The 25,440-nt window shown below is 42.4% G+C and overlaps 1 protein-coding gene across 3 annotated transcripts in view; it reads left to right on the forward strand.

Moving 5' to 3' along the window:
- The window catches only part of CCDC102B (coiled-coil domain containing 102B), a 158,948-nt gene that overhangs the window by 31,921 nt on the left and 101,587 nt on the right, over positions 1-25,440 (forward strand). For 2 of the 3 annotated variants that reach the window (XM_084849958.1, XM_084849959.1), the window contains exons 5-7: positions 764-808; positions 10,553-10,669; positions 24,921-25,130. In XM_084849958.1, coding sequence (XP_084706084.1) covers positions 764-808; positions 10,553-10,669; positions 24,921-25,130 — 372 coding nt within the window. The remainder of the gene's footprint in view (positions 1-763; positions 809-10,552; positions 10,670-24,920; positions 25,131-25,440) is intronic. The other variant, XM_084849960.1, reaches the window with a different exon arrangement.

Below are 25,440 nucleotides of genomic sequence, written 5' to 3' on the forward strand. Positions count from 1 at the left end.
TAGGATTCCAGCTAAAGAGGTATGAGCACTGAGCAGAAGTCTGCTCACACAACAGGGCTTTCCTGGCTTTTCCTTACTGCAGCCTCCTTACTGGAGAATCCTCAGGAACTGTGTGGGATGGGGGCACAGGGGTGGGGTGGGAGCAGGACAGGACTTGACAGAATTGGAAGACAGACTGGACAGAACTTGCACAACCAAATGTACCTTTTCACTTGCTCAAGGTACATTTGGATCCGAGCCATTTGTGTTTTTTTTTAAAATCCTAGTCAATATTGGGAGGGAAAAAACTCTAAAATTCAGAAAGAATCAAAGTATTTCAAATGTTTAACACATCCAAGTACTAGACATGAAAACATACAATTCAGTGGCAAGTTTCATTATCCCACTTAGTTGCTATCCTATAGACACCTACCTGGGAACTCACTGGGACTTGCTTCTGAGTAGACATGCATAAGCTTGTGCTGGCAAATATGAATATGTGCAGTCTTCTGTTGGTCCAGTGAAAAAGGTTGTAGGGATTTTTTTCATTGTAGCCACAGAAATATGCACATGCTGTTACTGACCACTGGTCTGCAGTATAGACTTGCAAATAGCATGGTTGCCTTCTTTTATTTTTTGACAGAAAAAAAATGAATTTTCTCATATCACTTTAGTTTTCTTTTTTAAAGCTGTCTTTGCTATTTGAACATACAGCTATTTGTAATAGCAGTTATATGGAACTGTTCTGGTGGATGATATAGCATGTTCTCCTCCTTTCTTGCAGAAAATGTACCTAGGTTGCACAGGAAACTCATATGAAATAGAAATAGTAAGTGCATCTGCATTTTCTTTAACCAAAGGAAAGGACAGATGTAATTTAATGGAAATATCTGAAATGTTACATGTGTTTCCTGTAAGTCTTTTGACTGCAGGATAAATTGATGTAAAATGTATGTGAAACTATAAATTACCATATTGCTTCCTCAAGATGGCTTCAGGTGCTACATTTTATCATTAACAAACTTGATAAGATGCACATCAATATTACTTTGAGAGGTTACAGCTATGTTTTAAAATTATGTTTGAAGCAGATTTCTCCCTGTATAGTACATGACTAGGGAATCAAATTGGGTAATTTCACTGTACATGAGTGTTAGATGTTCTGAAGGTTGTGATGCTCCTAACAATCTAAAATCGCAGTCCATCCATACAAGTTAGACCTAACTGGATTTTATTTGAGAAAAAAAAAGAAGCTTCCAATTTCATGGTAAAGAATTTTGCATCCTTTAGGCTACAATCCTATACACCCTTACATGGCAGTAAACCCCATTGAATTAAGTGGACTTATGTCTGAGTAGACATGTATAGAATTGCAATGTTAAATAGACACCTATAGCCTTGTTCAGGCATTCGCTTTCTCATATATAGGGCTAAAGTGGAATGGGGGACATAGGCATGCATGTATACTCTGCCCACAATGTCCCTACGTGCCTGGCAGACAGTTAGACATGCACTTACAAAGCTTTCATGATCAGAAATTCTGATGAGGCAGGGTTCACAATTATGGAAGCTCTGTAAGCATGCATGCACTTTCAGAACCCTTTTCAAATCATCATGCTCAATGCGCAGAAGTCTAATTGGCAGCTGGACATGCAGGGACATTGGAGGCAGAGCTTACATCCACACCAACGTCACCCATCCCATTTTAGCCCTACACATAGGGATGTACAAATCCCCTTACCTTGAGTCCGCGGGGGGGTCCACAGGGGGGAGGTGATCCGTTTCTCCCCCCCAGAATCCTCGCTGGCTGGCTCCGCTCTGTGGTGAGTCCGCGGAGCCACCAGCCGGCTCCATTCCGCAAGTGATATGGCCACCATTGCCATGCCATGTCACTGCTGAGCAGGAACAGAAAGTGATCTGGACGCAAATAGAGTCTGCTACACCATTTGCGTCCCTGTTTTTTCACACGATAGGCTACGTAAATATCAATGTAAATACAGACGCGTAGCCTATCGTGAGGAAAAACAGGGACGCAAACGGTGTAGCAGATGCCATTTGCATCCGGAGCACTTCCTGTTGCTGCTCAGCAGCAATACAGATGGCAATGGTGGCCTTATCACTTGTGGAATGGAGCCACCGGCCAGGAGGATTCAGCTCCGTGATGGTCCGGCGGGAGGTGAAGGTGAGTGGAATCGTTCTGCCACAGACTTCGGAGGCTGAATTCCCTGGAATTTGGCCTCATTGGTGTCCATGGCGGAATTCTCGGACATCCTTACCTACACATGAGCAGGTGAATGCCTGCATAGGGCTCGTGTGTATATGCTGTTCTCTCATGGATCATATTGAATTAATTTTCAAGTGCATAGTCAACTACATAGATTAACTACCTTATTGACCTTTGTGAGCTGCTCTGGGAGCTGTTTTTGACCGGAAAGCGAGGTAAAAATGCTTTAGTAATAATCATAACAACAACAACAAGGGATTAATAGAGCCTTTAATACTAGATGAAGTAAGTAGTAAAGCATTAGATGAACAAGTGAAAATAGTAAAATATTAGCAAAGTTTGGAAAGCTTATCATCACCTAGGGTGGGATCCAAAGAGTTGCAGGAAGAACATCTGAGCATGATCTCAGGCTTCTGAGGTTCTGCCTCCCAACCCCTTGAGCCCTCCCCTTCCCAAAAGCTGCCCAGGAAGTTAAGGACCCATCTGCAGTAGCTGCCAAAGCAGAAGAAGGAACTGCCTTTAGAAGAGAACTCTACAGCACACACTTGAAGGTGTGCACATATGCTAGGGTTGCCACATGTGAATCACCAAAAAAGTGAGCTTGCAGAACCCCCAAAGTGGGCACCAATTTGCATAAAATGTGCATATGAACCACCCAGAGAGCTTCGGCTATTAGGTGGTATAGAAATGAATGAATGAATGAATGAATAAATGAATGAATGCTCATTTATATGTATAGTTGCAAATTTAGAAATAATTATTATAATTTCAATAGAAATACCATACATCTAACCATATTGTGGAAGACTGACCAGGTGACCTGTATGCCTTGCTTAATTTGCTGTCCAGGTACTGTTGATGCACAATTTCAAGGCCAAGCTCTTCCTTCTGATGGTTCTTTATCCTTAAACCAGACTTGGACTAGACAGCCCTTCAAATAGAGGACTATCCTTTATGAAAGAGGACACATGGCCACTCTAGGATCCTTAGCTCGGCATTTCAGGTTTATCATTAAATATTCTGTTTCAGCATGAGCTACAACAGGTTGAATTGAATTGGCTTGGAGAACCTTTTAGAAGGCAGGAAATCAGGCTAGGCTGCTGGCTTTGGTAACTTCTCCTCAATCTGAGAAGCAAGGAAATGAAACTGAATCAGTAGGGGGTGCAAAAGGTCCACCATCCTGAGACCCCCAACTATTTCATAATGTGAGAATTGCAAAGCAGTTTTCTTTTCAACTTGGCAAGTAGAATGTAAACACAGAACCCTGTAATCATGCATTGAAATTCTGTGTACAGTGTGCAGATAAGTACCCACACCTGCTGCAAATGTAAACATACATCCACACCTGCTTGATTAAATATGTAGAATAAAGAGAATTTAGATGTGTTCTTTCATACGAGCTCCTGAAACTTTTTTTTAAATTTCAATCAAGCTCGAATGTAAACAGAACAGTTTCAGCTTTGAAAGAAAGGCATATATATATATATATATATATATATATATATATATATATATATATATATGGAAACGGCATGGAAGGATTCAGTCAAGCCTTGATTTCTGTTAAGTTTTCTGCACGACTTTATCTGGCCAACTAGATTTACATTTAAGAAGGTTGTTTTGGTGATAGTTGAAAAGCTCAGAAAAAAGCTCATTGCACTATCTGTTTCTTCATAAGTAAAATTAAAACGGAGGAGGTAAGCCTTTCCATTGGAGTCGGTAAAAATGACCAAAGAGATATACGCATTATGCATAGTTCTATGTAATTTAGACTTTTAAAAATATAATAACATAAAAATGAAAGGGTCAGACTCTAAAGTATAATTTCACAGAGTCTTATGTTTAGCCTAAAATCCAAAGAGAAAAGTTCTCCTACTTTTGAGGATACCATGACCAGATGAAAAAGCAGACAGCGCTTTAATAGTGATATAGAAGAGGGAATTTGAACTGGCATTGCTATGCTTTCTCCTGCGTGACATGCAGCACCTGCTGTAATTACCTCTTCTGTGTTAACAATTCAAAGAACCTGTTTTTTGTATTTGGTCACCCTTCTCGAGGGCTATGCAGCTCATCATGCTGCTGCCTTCTCATCCTCCCTAGCTGTTGAAAGTACTTTCCCCCTTTATTTTGGGCAACTTACTTCTTTTGTAAAAAAAAAGGGTGATAATCTTGGAGTCAGCAGAAATTTGACTTGCAGCAAATCACGAATTCTAACAAAGGACAAATAGGTGCAGAAAAAATGACTACATTGCAGAAGAGTAGAAACAAATGGGTAAGATTAGAGGAGTGTGAAATCCCCCTGAGAAGTTTTACACTTGAATTTTCATGTTTACTGTGACCCGCAGTTGATTGGTTAATGGGCCTGCTGGTCTCCAAAAGAGGTCCTGAGAGATAGGCCTCTGACAAATAAAAAGTGCCTTATTTACTATTTTTAAATCTTGCTTTCCTTCTTTGGAGATTTTTTTAAGTTGTCTTTTTTTAAAAGGATATCTGTTGCAGATGTTTTCCCAATAGATAAAGCCTCTGTATAGAGCAGGGATGAGCAACTTCTGGTCTGGGAACCATTTTTGCCCCTGCTATGGGCCACCGCCCCTCCCCGCCCTGGTGCCAAAAACAAGGGAGGGAAAATGGCATCTAGAGCTGCTACACCTCTGGTATAAAGGCTTATTTGAAGCTATTTTTGCCCCATTTGGGACTCCATAGCAGCTACGGATGCCATTCTGGTGTGTGTGTGTGTGTGTGTGTGTGTGTGGTGTGTGTATGGTACCCTTGAATTTCAGGGAGTGGCAGGGGCTACACTGGGGGGGGGGCCTATGGGGATCACATGTTCTCCACCTCTGGTATAAAGGCTTACTCAGTCACAGTTTTGTCTCCACCAGGAGCAGGTCTTCTGTTGTAATGGGTCTTAATTGCCCATTCAAAACCAAGCCACCACAGAATGCTTTGCATTACAACAGGAAGCAATATCAGAAGTGTATTTTGGAGGCTCCAGCTCAGATGAATCATCTGAGGAATTTAAGGGAGTAAGATTATTTTATTTTATTTTTTAACAGGACCCTCTGCACATTCCTCAGTTGGGACCAGATTTCACCTAAGCAAAATTTGAAGGTTTCTTTTTTCATCTAAGGAAACTGAACAGATACCAGAAAAACTAATGAAACTTCTCAGAGGGATTTCACACATCTCTATTCTTACCCATTTGTTTCTACTATTCTGAAATGTAGTCATTTTTCTGCACCTATTTGTTCTTTGTTAGAATTCGTGTTTTGCTGCAAGTCAAATTTCTGCTGACTTCAAGATTATCACTCTTTTTTTTTTTTACAAAAGAAGTAAGTTGCCCAAAACAAAGGGGGAAAGTGCTTTCAACAGCTGTTTGATAGAAGGAAAAAAATGCAAGAGTCAGAGCAATCTCTCTAAAGCTCCATATGTTAGGAAGAAGATGGTGGTGAAATGTTGTTTTTAAATAATAAACAAGTGAGGTTAACATCAAATGAGGAAGATGAAGCATTTCTATCTGTCCCTTTCCCACTATTTGTAAAGAAGCAACAATGAGCAGCAGTAATACAGTGCTGCTACAGGTACCATTAAAGAGTTGCGTTATGTGGGAGCACAGCACTGTCCTTTGAAATGTAAACCAAATATTTGTTGTAAAACTGTGAAGCACATGTGGGAATTAGTGAACACTCTTTTTGCTTCCTACAAAGTTAGGATGTCATTGGGGGAAATTAAGAGATGAAAGCTCATGTTTTACTTCAGATCTTTTGGTTCAGAATGCTCCAAAGCTGCTGCCCTTTGGAGATTTAAAATTAAATTAGAAGAAATAATTGCTATAATCCCTTTGCCTAAAACAATTTTTGCCATTTACATAGGGTTTTGAACACAGTTTGTGTAATCTATTACTATAGCCACCCCTGCCGGTTTCGTCTGTCATAATCCAATCAACTACTAGGAAAGCATGCTGATGATTTTTTAAAGATACCATTTGGAATGAACATCAGGGGTTCCAACTTTCCTCTGCCTAGCTGTGGAATATAAAGTTGAGATGTTCTAAGAAGTAGTTGAGATGAATCAAGTTAATACATGGGTCTGTGGTTTTGCCTGTTCTGTGATGAAGTTCTTCTTTTCAGTATATTGGAACAACAAAAACTATATTACACCAGAGGAAAAAGACACCAAAATCTTGATATCCTATACAATGGATGTTCCCAATGGTAATACTTCATCAAAAGTCTTAATCAAATTAAATCCTGGTATATGTGCAATAAATATTAAGAACAAGTAAATATTGCATCGGGGGGAAAGACAGACCTGACAATTACTGACTAGGAAAGGGATGTCAGGCGTGTGGTGGATAGTTTGATGAAAAATTTGACCCAGTGTACTGCTGCTGTGAAAAGGCACACATTCCATGTTGGGGATCATTAGAAAAGGAATTAAAAATAAACTGCCAATATCATAAAGCCTTTATACAAATCTATGGTTCAACCACATTTGGCAAGTAAGTGGGGCCATGATACAGGTATATAAAATGATGCATGGTGTAGAGAAAGACAGGTAGACATGTTTCTCCCCCTGTCATAATAAAGAGTCTGACCCAGAGTCATCCAACGAAGTTAAATGGCGGGAGATTCAGGACAGACAAAAAGAAGTACTTCTTCACTCAGTCCATCATTAAATTATGGAATTTGTAGTGTTGGCTACCAACTTGTATGGCTTTAAAATGGGATTAGACACATTCATAAAAGATGAGGCTATCAGTGGCTGCTAGTCATGATGGCTGTGTATTATTTATCTCCAGTACTGGAAGCAGTATGCCTCTCAATACCAGTTCCTGGGGAACACAAGTGGGAGGGTACCATTGCACTCATGTCATTCTTGTGGGCTTCCCATTGGCATACGGTTGGCCACTGTGAGAACAGAATGCTCAACTAGAGAGGCCTTTGGTCTGATCCAGCAGAAATTTTCTTACAGCAAAAACCTAATTTTTATACAATTGGTTTTTCCAATAGGAAAATTAAATAAAATTGAATCTTAATCAAATTAAATCCTGGTATATGTAAAATAAAATGATGATGATGAAAGGAAACACTTCTGGGTGTGTAGTTCTTTGTAAAATGTCTTTCCTTCACAGAGTAGTGATAACCTATCCCAAGTTTAGGCTACCTGGTGCCCCAGACGTTTTGGGCTACAACTCCCATAAGCCGCAGCCAGGATGGCCAATGGTGAGGAATTATAGGAGCTGTAGACCAGAACATCTGGAGGCACCACGTTGCCTATCCTATGTATGCTTAACTAGGAAATAAAACAGTTTTAACACTGCACAGAAAAGCCATTTAAGAGGAGCTTACTGGGCCTTCAGGTAAGGGGAGTTTCATTACTTGGGCACTGCAACTGAAAAAAAGATGTGATTCATATTTTCAAATACTTCTTTGGCATGATTTGCCATCAAAGTTATTTGGGATATTCAGAACTGGTGGGGTAGATTTCCTTTTCTGAACCACAATCAAGAAAATCGGTTCTCTTGGTGATTAGATTCAGCTGGAAAAATTATGTTTTTCTATCTTGTAGGCTGTCTGTTTTAATTCATTTGATCTTTTATAATGTACAAACAACTTGTCTTAAAGTGGATTTACCTAACAAACTACACATTTAAATGTCCCCAACATTTAATGTCCCATACTTCATAACGTACATAAAACTTTAGTTTTAAAATGATGAATCATTTCAACATTGCAAAATATTTTCAAATCACTTGTATTTCAAAACATATTGCATAGGGATGATCTAGGGATGTACGAAAGTCACTTACCTTGAACGAAATTTGAGTCGCAGTGGGGGGGAGGCGCTCCATCCCTCCCCCCCGAAATTCTGGCCAGGGGGGAGGTGCTCCATCCCTCCACTCCTGAATCCTGGCCAGCCGGGCCGCAAATGGCGGCGGCCGTAGCCGCCGCTGTTTGCGTCCCTGCAGTCAGCCATGATAGACTACATAAATGTTTACGTAGCCTATCACGGCTGAGTAAAACAAAAAACAAAAAAAACGCACGTACGCAAATGGTGGCGCCCATGGGCGCCGCCATTTGCGTTCCTTATTTTGGCACGTCTAGTCTACGTAAACATTTACGTAGACTACGGCGAAAATAAGGGGAACGCAAATAGTGTAGACGCTACGCTATTTGCGTTCCCCTTATTTTCGCCATAGTCTACGTAAATGTTTACGTAGACTAGATGTGCCAAAATAAGGAACGCAAATGGCGGTGCCCATGGGTGCTGCCATTTGCGTACGCGCGGTTGTTGTTGTTGTTGTTTTACTCAGCCGTGATAGGCTACATAAACATTTACATAGCCTACCATGGTATTTTTTTAAAATCTAGCCGTGATAGGCTACATAAATCTTTACGTAGCCTATCACATTTTTTGGGTTTGTTTGTTTTTTTACTGGAAATGGCGGAGGGGGCAGCCGGTCGGAAGACTGGCCGCCGCAGCCGCCGCCGCCGAACCGCCGCCGAACCGCCGCCAGAGCCGCGGCCGCCACGAGGATTCGTCCAAGGTAAGTCCCGTCCTGGGGGGTGGGGGGGCAGACCATTTCGCCACCAATTCCAGGGGGTCGAATGCGCTGGCATTCGGCCTCCCCGAGATTCACGGTGAAATTCTCTGACATCCCTATGATCTAGGGATGGCAGAGAATTCCACCACGGATCACGGTGAGGCTGAATGCCAGTGCATTCGGCCCCCCAAACTCCGTGGCGGAACGGCCTGCCACTCCCCCGCCCCCCCGCAGATCCCCCCCGGGAGGAGACTCACCTGGGGCGGATTGTCCGGGTGGTGGCAGCTCCAGTGGCGGTGGCAGCGGCCGGTCTTCTGACCGGCTGCCGCCGCCACCATTTCCACTCTGGTAAAAAAAAAAAGAAAGAAAGAAAGAAAAAGATGTGATAGGCTTTGTAAAGATTTACGTAGCCTATCATGACTAGGTTTAAAAAAAAAAACGATGTGATAATCATGGCTGGGTGGGTTAAAAAAAAAAACATGACGTGATAATCATGGCTGGGTGGGTAAAAAAAACCAAAAAACCGCGTATGCAAATGGCGGCGGCTACGGCCGCTGCCATTTGCGTTCCTTATTTTTGCCGTCTTAATTTACGTAAATATTTACGTAGACTATGATGGCGAAAATCAAGAACGCAAATAGCGTAGCGGGTGCTATTTGCATCCCTTTTTGATTCCCCATTTTAGCCTACGTCAATATTTACGTAGGCTAAAACGGGGAATCAAAAAGGGACGCAAATAGTGCCCACTACGCTATTTGTGTTCCCCTTGATTTTTGCCGTCATAGTCTACGTAAATATTTACGTAGATTAAGAGGGCAAAAATAAGGAATGCAAATGGCAGCGGCCGTAGCCGCCGCCATTTGCGTACGCGGTTTTTATTTTTGTTTTTACCCAGAGCCCTCCGCGGCTGGAAATCCGGCTGCGGACAGCTCTGGCCTGGCCGGGCCTGGTTGGCTGCTCCGTGGAGCTGCCGCGGAGCACAGCCTGCCGTGGAGGATTCCGGGAGGGAGGAACGGACCGCCTCCCCCCCACCATCAACATAATCCGCAAACAGGTAAGTGACTTTCGTACATCCCTATTAAGGGGTCAAATGCACCATTGCTATTCTATAATTTATAGGACACATTTTATCACAATCATCATGTACTATGACTACAGGTAACATGATGGTACATAGGTAAAACCAAATGTTCTGCTTCCATACTCTTTCGCCCTTCAGGGCACAATCCTATCTGGATAGTCGCCAGCCTCTGAAATTGGAGGCTGCCAACTCTTCTATGCAGGGTGGCTGAAGCATGGAGGGGATCCTCTCCTCTGTGCTCCAGCTGACCTGCATTTTTGCCTAGATGGGTGATGTGACTTTGGGGAAGGGGAAAACAATGTCTAGTGTCCATAGGATTGCTCCCTCCATGGATTTTTTTTTAAGTCCCTTCTGAAAATATAAAAAGGCTGAGAACAATCATTTCTTGTTCCAAAGAAGTATTTATCTCTCAAGCACTCCATTGATATTATCAAGCAAAAAATACACAATGGGTTGGATCCAGAATTTCTTTCTGATGGCAGTAATATCGCCTGAGCAGAGTTCCAGCCGGAGGAACACTCTTGCCTGCAACTAGGGGAGGAGGGGATTTTGGCAATTTCTTCCTTCTCCTGCAGCCTCCAGCCCCACCTCCCACACTGTTCCACTAACACTCCAGAGCAGATTTTTTTTTTGGGGGGGGGGAATAGGGGGCTGCATGGGTGTTATAATGCTTACATGCAGATACCCTCATTTTTCAGTGATGAAGCTAACCACTATCTTTCAGTTTTGTATACATAAAGATTTACATCAGACTGAGGGGGAAACAATTGTGGAGGATGTAGAGGAAGATACTGGAGCCAGGTGCCAAAAAGATATGAAGACCTGGGAGCTGCAAGCAGAGGTATGATTGTCATATTTCTGAATCCTGTCATTACATCGTGAAAGTTCATAGAACCCTAATATTATATTCATACGTTTTCATAAATATATGCAGAACACAAGTCACCCTGATCTCAGGCACATATACTTGTAAGTAAGTCCTATTTAAGCCAGTGAAACTTTCTTCTAAGTAGATTTGCTAGATATGTTCTCAGATGATGATGATGGCAACAGGTTCTACATAAGCACTCTCTCAAATGAGAAAGAAATTTCTCATTCAGGACCAGGAGATAAGTGACTGGTGACTATAAGGTTGGATCCAGACTTCAACATACTTAGTGTAGACCCATGAAAATTAGTGGACTTAGCCAGTCAGCTAAGCATTAATTTCAATGGGTCTGCTCTAAGTATCGCAAAGCCTGCATCCAGCCCATAATAGATATTCCTCTATACTGAGATACCTTTGATGACAACTCTAGCCTCTGTTACCACAACGAGTGATGTCTGGATTTTGTGAAACCTGTCCCATGTGTGTTTCATGGATTGTGTGATGTCATTCATTCCGGTGTCCGTTCGCAGAATTTTTTTCATTATGTGGAAAAATATGCATACAATTTGGTAAGAGGGTTCACAACAATTTACGTAATTTACGTATTTTCCCCCATTCAATTCAACTTTTGCCCTCATATTTTTTCCAGTCTCACAGAAACGTGCATATTTTCTTACAAATATATTTGCATAAATTTTGAGAAAGTGAAAAAAAAGATCCCAAAGTCCACAGACTCTGTGCTACCCAAGGGTGTCAATCCACAGCAGATTCTGCAGGTCGGATTCTTAGAAAGCCAAACTCGTTTTAATCCATCTCAGATTTCTCCAGCATCCCTAACCACAACCCCTTTTTGTCCTATAGTAATATGCATAGATTATTAAAATTATTTCCCCTGTTTTCACTAATGTGATGTTGTAACAGAACAATAATATCCTATACACACTTTCCTGAGAGTAAATAACATCTGAAACAGCAGATTGCAGAACAGTGATTGTACTCCATCCCTTTGGAGGCTAACGGCAGAATCCTATGCAAATCTACTCTAAAGTAAATTCCACTGAGTTCAATAGGACTCACTCCCAAATAAGTGCAGCTTCATTTCCATTAAAACTAATGAAGCAAGTTAGTAATGACTAAAGGCACAATCCTATGCATGGCTGGAGAATGCTGGGAGTTGTAGGCCTTTTTTCTGTCTGAACATGCATAGGATTGCACCCTAAGTCTTTCTGGATTGGTCTCCCAGTGGTTTGCATCCAGAAGTGCCTTCCTTGAGTGGGAAAACACTTCATAAACACAAAAAGGCACAATGTCCACTGATTGTCCACAATGTCCACAATGTCCTCCCTCTAAAGCAGAGGCAGGCAAGTTGTGGTCCTCCAGATGTCTTGGCCTGCAACTCCCATCACCCATAGGAAGTATAGCCAGTGGTGAGGAATTATGGGAGTTGTACTTGTAGGTCAAAACATCTGGAGGACAACAAATTATCCACCCTTGCGAAGGCAGTCTGTAGCATCCTATCCTATGCTGTTCTTCACACCTGGAAGACTCTTTGATCAGCTTTTTTGGACTATTCTTCACTTTTAGCTACAGTTGTCTGTAAAGTTTTATTACTGTCTGGGCTGGATGTTTGTTATTATTGCTGGTATTTATTTATTTTATAAATGTTGCTGTTTTATTATTGTATGGGATTTTATTACTTAAGCCTCCTTGGGAGCTTAAAACAGCCTACAAATATTTTAAGTAATTTCAGTAGTTTCCACAATTTCATTGTTCTAAATTGCACACTGTTAGCAGTATCCAGCTTGGGGTCTGTTTGCTTTTTTTAATGTAGCATGCAGATTAACTTTGCTAAAAGGAACATCCCAATTAAAGATGCATCAAAATAACAGTTATAAAATAATAGGGGGAAATTAGCACATGGAGTCCTTAGCATCTAAATTTAATATTCTCAAAACCATTATACTCTAGCCTAAAGATTGCACTTACTGTATCCCTATTCTAATGCTCCATCCACTTGTCAAGCAGACCAGCTTTTCCCAAGTCACATGGATTCCGCAGACTTTTTTTAAAAACTTTCTGGAATTTTATGCACATTTAGTCATAGGAAAATAGATAAAATTAAAAAAAACTGGTGAAAATGTGCATTTCCCCTATAGGTTAAAACATGAAAATGCACAAGGGGGCCCCTACATTTTTGCAAGTGCAAATTTGTACAAATGTAAATTCGCACAAATTTGAGAAATTGGAAAAAATCCAATTGAGCAGATGATGGAACACAGGTACCTGAAAGCCTGCAAACTGCACATAGAAGAGATTTTACAAAATTTGTACATCCCTATGCAGAGTGAATGGTTGAAGGAAAGCTTGAAGGGAACCCCCAACATCTACATGGTCAGAGTGGTCATTCCACTACATTCATGGCTGGGGGGGGGGAGTGCAGTCAGGATTATGCCTTCTGGCCCTGACCACACTACCTCTATGACTTGAGGTGACCTCTGCACAGATGTATATATTGGAACCATCCTTGTCACTTGAGGCTCGGGTGGCCTCAGTGGCATGGAGTGCCTTCTACCAACTTCAGTTGGTGGCCCAGCTACACCCCTATCTGGTAACCTGGCTTCAGTTGTTTATGCTCTGGTAACCTCCAAGTTAGATTACTGCAGTGCATTCTACATGGGGCTGCCTTTGAAGACAGTTCAGAAGCTGTAGCTCATGCAAAATGCAGTGGCCAGATTGATAACTGGGACTGGGTCCACACATATAAGACTGACTCTGGCCCGCTTGCACTGGCTGCCTATATGCTCCCGAGCTCAATTCAAGGTGCTCGTTTTAACCTATGAAGCCCTACATGGCTTGGGACCACAATATCTGACAGCATGCCTCTCCCAAAATGTACCACCCATAGCATCTAAGGTCCTCCTCCAAGTGTCTCCTCCAAGGGAAGCTTGAAAGGCAACAATGAGGGAGAGGGCTTTCTCAGCTGTGGAATGAGCTCCCTGATGAGGTCCACCTGGCACCGACATTGTTATCTTTTTGGTGCCTATCTCTTCCCAGGCATTTGGCAGCACACAATGAGTTTTAATCGGTTCTGGATGTTCTTTAGTTATGACAGTTAACTTTGTTTTTAGTTATATGCTGTTTGAGTATATTGTCTAAGTCTTTTATATAAAAGGCTTTTAAACTTTTATATTGTATTTAATGTTTTAACTTCTGTAAACTGCCCAAAGAGCTTCGGCTATGGGGTGGTATAATAATTAATAAATAATACATAGGCTTAAAAAGGAAGTTGTGCCTAGGGATGTCAGAGAATTCCGCCATGGATCTCAGTGAGGCCGAATGCCAGTGCATTCGGCCCCCCGAAATCTGTGGTGGAATGGCCTGCCCCCCCCCCGCCCCCCCCCACAGATCCCCCCCAGGATGAGACTTTCCTGGGGTGGATCTTCCGGGTGGCTCCGGCTCCAGCGGCATCGGCGGCCTGTCTTCCGACCGGCTGCCATTGCCGCCATTTCCAGGCTTGTGGGGAAAAAAAAAAGACGTGATAGGCTACATAAATATTTACATAGCCTATCATGGCTAGGTTTAAATTTTTTAAAAAAAAAGACGTGATAGGCTACGTAAATCTTTACATAGCCTATCACGGTTGGGGGTAGGTTTTAAAAAAAAAAACCCACATATGCAAATGGTGGCGGGTACGGCCGCCGCCATTTGCGTTCCTTGTTTTTGGCCATCTTAATCTACATAAATATTTACATAGACTATGACAGCGAAAATCAAGGGGAACGTAAATAGCATAGCGGGCGCTACTTGCGTCCCTTTTTCATTCACCGTTTTAGCCTATGTAAATCTTTACGTAGGCTAAAACGGGGAATCAAAAGGGGACGCAAATGGCGCCCGCTATGCTATTTGCGTTCCCCTTGATTTTTGCCATCATAGTCTACGTAAATATTTACGGAGATTAAGACGGTAAAAAGAAGGAACGCAAATGGCGGCGGCCATAGCCACCGCCATTTGCGTACGCGTTGGGTTTTTGTGTTTTTTTTACCCAGATCCCTCCGCAGCTGGAAATCTGGCTGCGGACGGCTCTGGCCTGGATGGGCCGGGACTGGTTGGCTGCTCCGCGGAGCTGCTGCAGAGCACAGCCGGCCGTTCAAGGATTCCGGGGGGAAGGAATGGAGCACCTCCTCCCCGGCCAGGATTCCGGGGGGAGGGACGGAATGCCTCCCCCCCCACCATCAACATAATCTGTGAAAGGTAAGTCAGTTTCGTACATCCCTAGTTGTGTCCTCCATTTTCAAGGATACAGATTACATGTGTTCAGTGTGTGTGTGTGTGATCTATATCCTAGCTGTTCCACTCTTAGGTGGCTATTTTAAATACATTAGGGAGAAATCCTATGGCTGCTAGTCAGTGGCTAGACAACGATCGGATATCTAGTTTTCTGGGAACCAACCTTGGAGCCCACGTTCCAAGGACAGTTCCCAGAGAACCGACCTCCCCCAACTTCCGTGCTGCCTTGGAGGCAGCACAGAACAGCCTCATGCTTTGTGCTCACAAGAGGAGCACAGAGCGGCCGAAATAGGGCATTCCTGGAAGATGTTCCAGGGCAGGGAGGGTGGAAATGCCTGTATATCCAAGGTGTCATACGGCAGCCTCCTCCCCCACTCTGCTCTCCTGCAGCTAGACAGCCACAATCGGTTGTCTAGCTGAAAATGCAGGGCAGGAGAAGCACGGAGGGAACAATCCCCTCCAGGCTTCTGCTGCCCTGCACTGGATAGGCGGTCGTCTCCAAGTTCGGAGGCAGCTGCCTATCTGCGTAGGATTGCACCCTTATTGATGCAATGTTACCCACCTAGAGCCTTCAGGATGGGTCTGCTAAAATCCAAACATGCAGAGCTGAATCCATACTAACTTAACTTCAGTTAGGTCCCATTGAAATCCATGTGAAAAGTTAGTCATAAGAGTGCAATCCTATGCATACATAGACAGAAATAAATCCTACATCTCTCAGCATCCCCCAGCCAGCCATGCTGGCTGGGAATGGCTGGAGCTGTAGGACTTATTTCTGTCTAAACATACATGGGTTGCACCCTTAAAGCCCATTGATTTTAGTGGGAATGAAATGTAACCAGCTTAATTAGGGTCCAACCCACTGGTTGGGATTTTAATAGATGTACGAATTGTGTACCTTCAGTGTCGCTTGACTTCTGCAGTTTGCAGCCAGTGCTCCATTCTACCGTTCACAAGCCCCCGGAATTCTCCTCATTTTTTCTGCTCCAAAAATTACGAAGATAAATCTGTACCAAGAACCGTAATTCCGGTGCCCAGCCATCTCCGTGAGTCCATATAACTTCCGTAAAAATCGCTATTTTTCATAAATATTTATGTATTTTTTTAACAAATTGAAGTTCTCCGTCTCTGTTTACTTTCAGGCAAAACACTTCCTCTTCCTAGGGGCTTCCCAAAAGAAGGCTGTGTTAGGTGTGCCTGAGCGATAAACTCTTTGTTTAAAGCAATGCTGTTTTAAAGAAAGAAAAACCCTTTTAAAATGACCATGCTGGTCCTGGAGCGGCATGGTCATTTTAAAAGGGTTTTCCTTTTAACAGAGATGGAGGATTTCCATTTAAAAAGAACACCCACAAACAAGGCAGTCAGCACAATTCATTTCTTAAAAAAACTTAAAGTATTTATTATTGGAATATACTACTCTGCGTTTTTATTTATGAAAATTCTGCGACCCTTTGTGGACGACGAAAAAAAAGCTGCATGACTGCTGGCTCCGCAGGACCTCGTGGTGCCATTCCGCAGAGGATTCCGTGGCATGGACTGAAGGGAATTCAATCCCATTTCAGTCCATGGCAGAATTCTCTGACATCTGTAGATTTTAAGTTTCCGTAAATGAAATTTCATTCATGGGATTCTCCCGCTGGTGGAAGGCAGAAGGAGGTGATTTTCACCAGTTCCCTTTGCAGCCTCCTGAAAATCTGCTCTAAATGATTGAGGGACCATCTGGAATAGCATAGGATCATGTTCCCTGGATTCACTGGATGAATCCTTTTCAGAAAAGGCGGTAGCGATCCCAATGACAAAGAACACCAGAGAATACCCCATATCAGAAGAGCAGGACAATCCTGAGCCATCAGGGGAGATGACCACAGGTCCATCCCCACAAGAGGGAAGGGACTCTGCCTCTGAAGCAGAGGCAGACCCACCCCCTATTCCCCCCCCCCGAGGGCATAGTTGTCTCAAAAGGCAGGTCAGAGGAACCCATGTGATTTACAATAGAGGTTTCCTCATGAACAAGATCCTCCTCATGAGTAGGGCTTTTGCCAGAGAGCCTGTAATGAGTTGCAGTTGAACACTGGGTGGGGCTCTGGAAGCGCTGGCGATATAAGCCTTCAGACAGAGCTTACTAGCTGCTGGAAACAATGTTCTACCAGCACCAGTTTTTTGTATCCTTGATCTTGTCTCATGCCTGATTCTCTCTGCTGCTGACCTCTGCTTGACTCTGCTTTTTGAACTGTGTATTGGACAGTTTATCTGTGTTTTGACCTTGGTTACACCTCAGACGAAACCTGTACAAGGGTCAAGAAGCAACAGTAAGAACCGGACATGAAACAACCGAGTGGTTCAAAATTGGGAAAGGAGTACGACAAGGCTGCATATTGTCGCCCTGCTTATTTAACTTACATGCAGAGTACATCATGAGAAATGCCGGGTTGGATGAATCACAGGTCGGAATTAAGATTGCCGGGAGAATTATCAACAACCTCAGATACGCAGATGATGCCACCCTAATGGCAGAAAGCAAAGAGGATCTAAAGAGCCTCTTGTTGAGGGTGAAAGAGGAGAGTGCAAAAGCTGGTTTGAAACTCAACATTCAAAAAACGAAGATCATGGCATCTGGCCCCATCACTTCCTGGCATATAGAAGGGGAAGAAATGGAAGCAGTGACAGATTTTATTTTCTTGGGCTCCAAGATCACCACAGACGGTGACTGTAGCCATGAAATTAAAAGAAGCTTGCTCCTTGGGAGGAAAGCTATGGCAAACTTAGAAAGCATAGTAAGAAGCAGAGACATCACCTTGCTGACAAAGGTCCGCATAATCAAAGCTATGGTTTTCCCAGTAGTAACGTATGGCTGAGCTGGGCTATGAGGAAGGCTGAGCGCTGAAGAATTGATGCTTTTGAACTGTAGTGCTGGAGAAGACTCTTACGAGTCCCCTGGACTGCAAGGAGGTCAAATCAGTCAATCCTAAAGGAAATCAAGCCTGACTGCTCATTGGAAGGACAGATACTGAAGCTGAAGCTCAAATATTTTGGCCACCTAATGCGAAGAGAAAACTCCCTGGAAAAGACCCTGATGCTGGGAAAGACTGAAGGCAAAAGGAGAAGGGGACGGCAGAGGATGAGATGGCTAGATAGCATCACTGATGCAATGAATATGGACTTGAGCATGCTCCAGGAGAGAGCGCAGGACAGGAAGGCCTGGCGTGTTATGGTCCATGGGGTCACGAAGAGTTGGACACGACTGAACGACTGAACAACAACAACACCTCAGATCCTTCTCTTGGAACTCTCCTTCTTGACTGGTAACACTATGCTCTTCGCCCTTGCCTATTTACTGAGTACTCTTGCTTGAGCTTCCTTCTTGCTGGACTGATTCAACCATGCTTGACCTTTGCTGCTTGGACTTGCCCCTTAGTTTCCCCTAATGTTGAGCCTGATGCAGTCATAGGAGAACAAGATGTGGTGCTGAGGACTGCAGGGGAAGGGTGATTTGGAAAAAAATTGCCTCCCCCTCTTCAGCCAGCAGGAGCCTTCACTGGATTGGAGTCCTATCAGTTTGTGGAAGGCAACTCAGGATCCAAGCCAAATATTTTAATAGTGGAAGTTCTCAGATAAATACTTAATTTGATGAAATTAACATGCAGGTTTACTATCAAGACTATTCTTGGAGGACTTTTTGTTGTTGATTGTTTGGACTGGAAAATGGGAAATGTGTGATAGGCTGGTGGGAAAGCCTTAATTGAAGCAAAAATTGAGGTTAAACTACTGGCATGATTTATTTGTTAAGCATATCATGTTGAAAAGGCTAGATAGTATTAATACTCTGTGGATATTACTGTATGCAACTTGCTGTCACTCTATAGCACCCAAAATGATTGTTTCAAAGTGGCATAATATTTCAAATTACATATATCTGCTTTCTCTTCTTTAAAACCAGTTCAGCTGTAACACTGCTCTTCTGAACACTAATAGTCTTGTATTGATTTTACTTTTTCCTTGTTGAGCTCTTTCAGTTTAAAACAGCTGTTCTGCCAGTAGTTGTGCAAGATAGCCAGAGGCATCCTTCTGTTGTCTTTAACAAGGCTTCATAACCCCCTGGAGTAGGAAGTCTTTAGGCCACATAAAGTTTGCTTGTTGATGAAAAGGGAGAGCAATAAAAATTGACATTTCACTAGGGATGTCCTAAGTTAAGTTAAGTTAAGTTAAGATTAAGAGATGAGAATTGTGCTGTACTAAACAAATACTAATACAAAGCAACTTTTCTATAAATGGTTATGGTTCCAACTGCACTTGACGATAGAAGAGCTATTTGTTTAAACCCAGGTCTGCCCTAATCATGTATAAAGTAGGAGATGAATCAGTTTTAGAACCACCAGCTACTATTCCCATGGTCTTTCTCCTCCAGCCAGGAACCTTTTTCCTCAGCCGAGCTAGGATACCAGAAGTAAGCTTGGTTGGAAAAGAAAGCACTTGGAAAGGTTAAAGGGATAAGTAAACAGCATCACATGGTGCTGCTGGAACATGATTAGAGTACTAGTCATCATTTTATAGCCTGAAGGATCTTACCTCTGTTACTGTAATAAGTAACATGGTCTCCTTCATCCAAAAACTGTTAGAAGTCTTCAGACGATGGAATAAACAGAGCATGTCTTAGCGAAGAAACATCTGTGTCTTCCCATTTTAAAAAGTTCTCAAACATGCAGCCTGAGAAAGTGCCCCACTTAATTTCAAAGCTTGCACTCTACATTTGGAACCATCTTCTATTCAATTAAAAGGTCCTTCTTGTTCTGTGCAAACAGCACAAATGCAAAGATGTGCAATAGGTAGTATGTCATACAGGACAAAAGCAACGCAGCCCTGTAAATAAAACAGCACAAAATGACTATTGAAATGAGAACTGTGGTGTGTTTAAAGACAGTGAATTATTTGTTCTTGAAAGATGTATACTAGCAATAAGCTCAATACATTCACCAGGTTACTGCTGAGTGAACAATTGTATTTTATTCTCTTGAAATTACATGTAATGGGGAAAATATTTTCTTCAAACATTCATGGAGGTATGAATCAACTGAGATTTCGCAGATATCTAGAAGTTTTGCTTTGCTTTACATATCATTATGTAATTCTAAGTATTTGGGGAAACAATACTATGGCCCCTAGATACTCTCTGAAGAGCCATAGGATAGTGGGGGTTCCCTCCTCCAAGGCCAGAGACAGCACTCTGACCTCGGAAGGGGGAGTTGGAGATCCGCCCACTCCCCAGGCAGCTGACACAGAAAGAACCACATGAACTGCCTCCCAAGGTCAGAAATCAACTTTGGAGAAGGGGACAAGGGTGTTCCAGTGAGCAGAGAGGGGAGGAGGACAGAGAGCCCAGGATACGAGTTATCCTAAGGCCTCTCCAGCCTCCTTCCCTCCCCCTCTGAATCAGAGTCACTAGACAGGCTAAAACGCCCATCCAACAAAATATGCAGGGTGGGAGGACGGGGAGGCAAAGATTGCCTCCGCTGTTCCTCCTACCCTGCATTGGATAATTGGAAGCCTCCAAGTTCAGGGTTTCTGATTATCAACGGTACAATCAAGAGGATTGCACCTTTAGTTATTTTAGCATTTCAGAGTATAATCTTAAGGGATTACTGCTCAATAGAGACAGGACTCCAAGATCAGCAATTTGTGCAGAATTAAGCATATTACAGATGCAATTTGTGTAAATTAAGCAAATTATGGCTGCAATTTGTGCAAATTAAACAAACTGCAGCAGCAATTTGCATAAATAATGATTTAAGAAAAAAATCTTATTCTGGATTTCTGGAAAAAGCCTGCAGCTTGGCTTACAAATGCAGGCCAAGCCAAGGGCTCTGCTGAAATCTAGAGAGCCCCCAAAGGGCCAGATTTCTCCGCAACGGCCATCCCAACCATTGATCAAAGATAACAGCAGAACAAACTTGTGGGCAAGATGGGGAACCCCTGGGTGCAGCATCCAGTCCATGGGCCAGATAACAGGACAAGTTAGTCATAATTAATTAAAATACCATTTATTTGAATGGCACTAAGATATGACTAACTCACTAAACAATCCTAAATTCTAGGTCTGCTGGCTGGAGGGAGCTAGGATGGGGTAGACGTGCCCCTCCCTCAGCAGAGAGGAACCTACCCTTGCTGTGCCCAATACACCTGCAGAAAGCTCTGTAAGTGTAGAAAGATGTGCCAGTGGTAGGCTCTGAAACAGTTTTTTCCAGGAGTGGGATGGATCCAAGGCTACTTCATTTCCCTGAGGGGCCTCAGGAAGCCCCTCACTTACACCAACCTGAAGCTGACATAGATATTTTGATTCCCATTGAAACCAATGGGAGGAAAATAATAAATAATGAACTTCTAGAAAAGAAAAGAAAAGAAAAGAAAAGAAAAGAAAAGAAAAGAAAAGAAAAGGCATCTTCCCCATCCCCACCTGTCTCATGCCCTGGCAGATGTGAGACAAGAAAGCTTTGGAATTGTGAACAATCTGCCTCTTCACTCTCACTCCAGTCTGGACATACACACCTTCTAATAATGCTTTTTGTTGCCCTTCACTAACATGAAGAAAAGTTTCCTGTATATTCTGACTCATGGGAAGATACTATGGCAGAAAAAGACAGTATATGTCTTGGTGTGACTTACAAACATTCAAACCATCTTGGTATATAAAGAGCAAATAGTACTTCACAGTTGTGATGAAGCCAAGTTTTAGAACTAAAGGTGTAGTGAGGTAAAAGCTTTTTTCTATTTCTCTCCTTCCTGGTGCTCATCTATGTTACTTCATCAGTTGACTTCCAAGGTCATCACTCAATCTTTTTCTGAAACCAGAAGTAGCTTGCATACTTTTATTATTGTTAGCTGCCTTGAGAACTATTTCCAAGTATAAATCAAATAAGTGCCCAGCCAGCACTGAATGGCTATACAGAACGTATCATGAGGGATAGCCCTAACATAGAATCATAGAATAGTAGGGTTGGAAGGGGCCTACAAGGCCATCAAATCCAACACCCTGCTCAATGCAGGAATCAAGTCAGAGCATCTCTGACAGATGGCTGTCCAGCCTTGTCTGGAATGCCTCCAGCGCGGAAGAGCCCACCACTTCCCTAGGTAATTGGATTGGTTCCATTGTCATATTGCTCTGTCAGGAAGTTTTTCCTGATGTTCAGCTGGAATCTGGCTTCTTGTAACTTGAACCCATTATTCCATGTCCTGCACTCTGGGATGATAGAGAAAAGATCCTGGCCTTCCTCTCTGTGACAACCTTTCAAGTACTTGAAGAGTGTTATCATATCTCCCCTCACTCTTCTCTTCTCAAGGCTACACATGCCCAGTTCTTTCAGTCTCTCTTCATAGGGCTTTGTTTCCAGTCCCCTGATCATCTTTGTTGCCCTCCTCTGAACCCTCTCCAGTTTGTCTGCATCCTTCTTAAAGTGTGGTGCCCAGAACTGGACACAGTACTCCAGATGAGGCCTAACCAGTGCTGAGTAGAGGGGAACTAGTACTTGCCGGGATTTGGAAGCGATGCTTCTATGAATGCAGCCCAAAAGAGCATTTGCCTTTTTTCCAGCCACATCACATTGTTGGCTCATATTCAGCTTGTGATCAACAACAGTTCCAAGATCCTTCTCGCTTGTAGTGTTGTTGAGCCACGTATCCCCCATCTTGTAACTGTGCATTTGGTTCCTTTTTCCTAGGTGCAGAACTTGGCATTTATCCCTATTAAATGTAATTCTGTTGTTTTCTGCCCAGCGCTCCAGTCTATCAAGATCACTTTGAATTATGTTTCTGTCTTTCAAAGTATTAGCTATCCCGCCCAATTTTGTGTCATTTGCAAATTTGATCAGCATTCCCTGCATCTCCTCCTCCAAGTCATTAATAAAAATGTTGAAGAGCACTGGGCCCAGGACTGAGCCCTGCGGTACCCCACTCGTTACCTCTCCCCAGTTGGAGAAGGTCCCATTGATAAGCACTTTTTGAGTCCAATTCTGTAGCCAACTGTGGATCCACCGGATCGTTGTTTCATTTAGCCCACTTTGAGCTAGTTTGCTCATTTGGATATCATGGGGCACTTGGTCGAAAGCTTTGCTGAAGTCGAGGTATATTATGTCTACAGCATTCCCACGGTCCACAAGGGAGGTGACTTGATCAAAAAATGAGATCAGATTCGTCTGGCAGGACTTGTTCTTGACAAATCCATGTTGGCTTTGAGTAATCACTGCATTGTTTTCAAGGTGCTTACAGATGGATTGCTTTATCATCTGCTCCAGAACTTTCCCAGGGATTGATGTCAGACTGACTGGTCTGTAGTTCCCTGGTTCCTCCTTTTTACCCTTTTTGAAGATAGGGACCACATTAGCCCTCCTCCAGTCATCTGGCACTTCACCCATCCTCCATGATTTCTCAAAGAGAATAGACAGCTGCTCCATGATTTCTCAAAAAGAATAGGCAGCCCCATCTTGAATGCCTCCAGTGTGGGAGACACCACCTCCCCAGGTAATTGGTTCCATTGTTGCATTGCTTTAACAGTCAGGAAGTTTTTCCTGATGTTCAGCCAGAATCTGGCTTCCTGTCACTTGAGCCCATTATTCCGTGTCCTGCACTCTGGGATGATCGAGAAGAGATCCTGGCCTTCCTCTCTGTGACAACCTTTCAAGTACTTGAAGAGCGCTATCATATCTCCCCTCAGTCTTCTCTTCTCAAGGCTAAACATGCCCAGTTCTTTCAGTCTCTCTTCATAGGGCTTTGTTTCCAGTCCCCTGATCATCGTTGTTGCCCTTCTGAACCCTCTCCAGTAAAGGTGTAAAGGATACGACCCATAGTACAATTTATACAAATGAAGAGTACAATTTATACAAATGAAATACCTGTTTTAAAATATAAATCCTTAAAAAAAATTCTAGATGATGATGATAAAAATAATAACCAACCATGGGTATCATATTGAGTTTGTTATCTAACCATATTATTTGCTCATTGTTATTTCTTCCTTCTTCCAAACTGAAAGAGTAAGAGTATTCACATTAACTTGTTCTCCTGCTAATGATTCTTTTCCTTCTCTCATTTCTTGGTACAATATGCTTGCTTCCTTTCCCCCTGTTTCTAAACTTTTCAGTGCATTTGATAATGCACTACTCTCTGTTATCTGATTTCAGCTACAAAGATCAATTCATTTGGATCATGGCTTTTTCTAGAATTGGGGCGGGGGGAGAAATTGTTGCATCCTCAACATAACCTTCTCCATATATCCTTAAAATATACCAGTTTACTGGTCATAAACTTGGTCTCTATTTATTGGAATGTTGTTTTTTGATCTTTTCAGAAGAACACTGATTAACATTGTGAAGCCTGCCAAGTCTGAGATTAAAGAATATTTTAATTTAGGTTTCTAAAGTCCATTCTTATCCCAAGACTACTGCTAATCCAAGAAACAATTTACTTCAGTTTTGACTCCATTCCTCAATTTTTCTTTAGTAAAATTTAAATTTTAACAATGGCCATAAGCTTTCAGGGCCTCTCCAGAAGATATTCTATTATAAACAATTGCTATGCTCGATTTATCAATAAGAGATACAAAGCACATCTAACAGCAGAAAAATGGCCTCTAGAAAATGTGGAGAAGGTAAAACATGCATCATTCCTCAGATGAGGCACATATTAAGGTAAAGCTCTTGGAGCTGTTGTGTATGTCACTGATATATGACATTTCATGCATCTTAAAATCCATGGGCTAGTAGTGCAGTGTTATGCATGTCTACTCAGAAGTAAGTCCTATTGCATTCATACTCATTCCAGACAAGTTTGTACAGCCTAATTTATAACAATTATGTGGGCTACAAGTTTAAGCTAGCCATATTAACTATCTTTTCCCGGTTTTTCAGGAAATTGTTATTGTCTTAACATTTTCCCCCTTCACATTTTCCAGATTGAGAGACTACAGTCTGAAAGTGTATCAGAGTGGGGAAGAAGAAAAATTCTTGAAACAGAAAAGCAAGAACTAGACAGAGAGAACAGAAGGCTGAAGACCAAACTGAAAGACCTTCAAGATTTTCTTGACAGAAAAAGCAAACTGCCTGCAGTTCATTTGTGTAGAGATCTCAAGATATCACACAGTGAACTGCTGGAAGAAAATAAGGTATGATACTTAGCAGCTTAGCCACATTATTTCAGCAAAAAATAAAGCTTGAATTGTAGTATATACTTCTCCCAGGCTGAACAGCTCCCTTGGCTCTGTGCCCAACATCCATGTATTAGGCGTAGACACCTGCAGGGGAAAGCCTACACTTGTATGGGTGGAATTGTTCAAATTGGCATGGCATGTATTAAGAAAAAATTACAAAGGACCCAATTCTGGGGAAAGGAACCATGCACATATAGGAAAACACATGAAAATTAGTCCTAGGAAAATCAGACAAAAGTTAATTGAAATTAAATGTGACAGTAGT

This window comes from Heloderma suspectum, chromosome 4, assembly GCF_057233095.1.
Source record: "Heloderma suspectum isolate Gila_16-S chromosome 4, 16-S_ref, whole genome shotgun sequence".
Lineage (NCBI taxonomy): Eukaryota > Metazoa > Chordata > Lepidosauria > Squamata > Helodermatidae > Heloderma > Heloderma suspectum.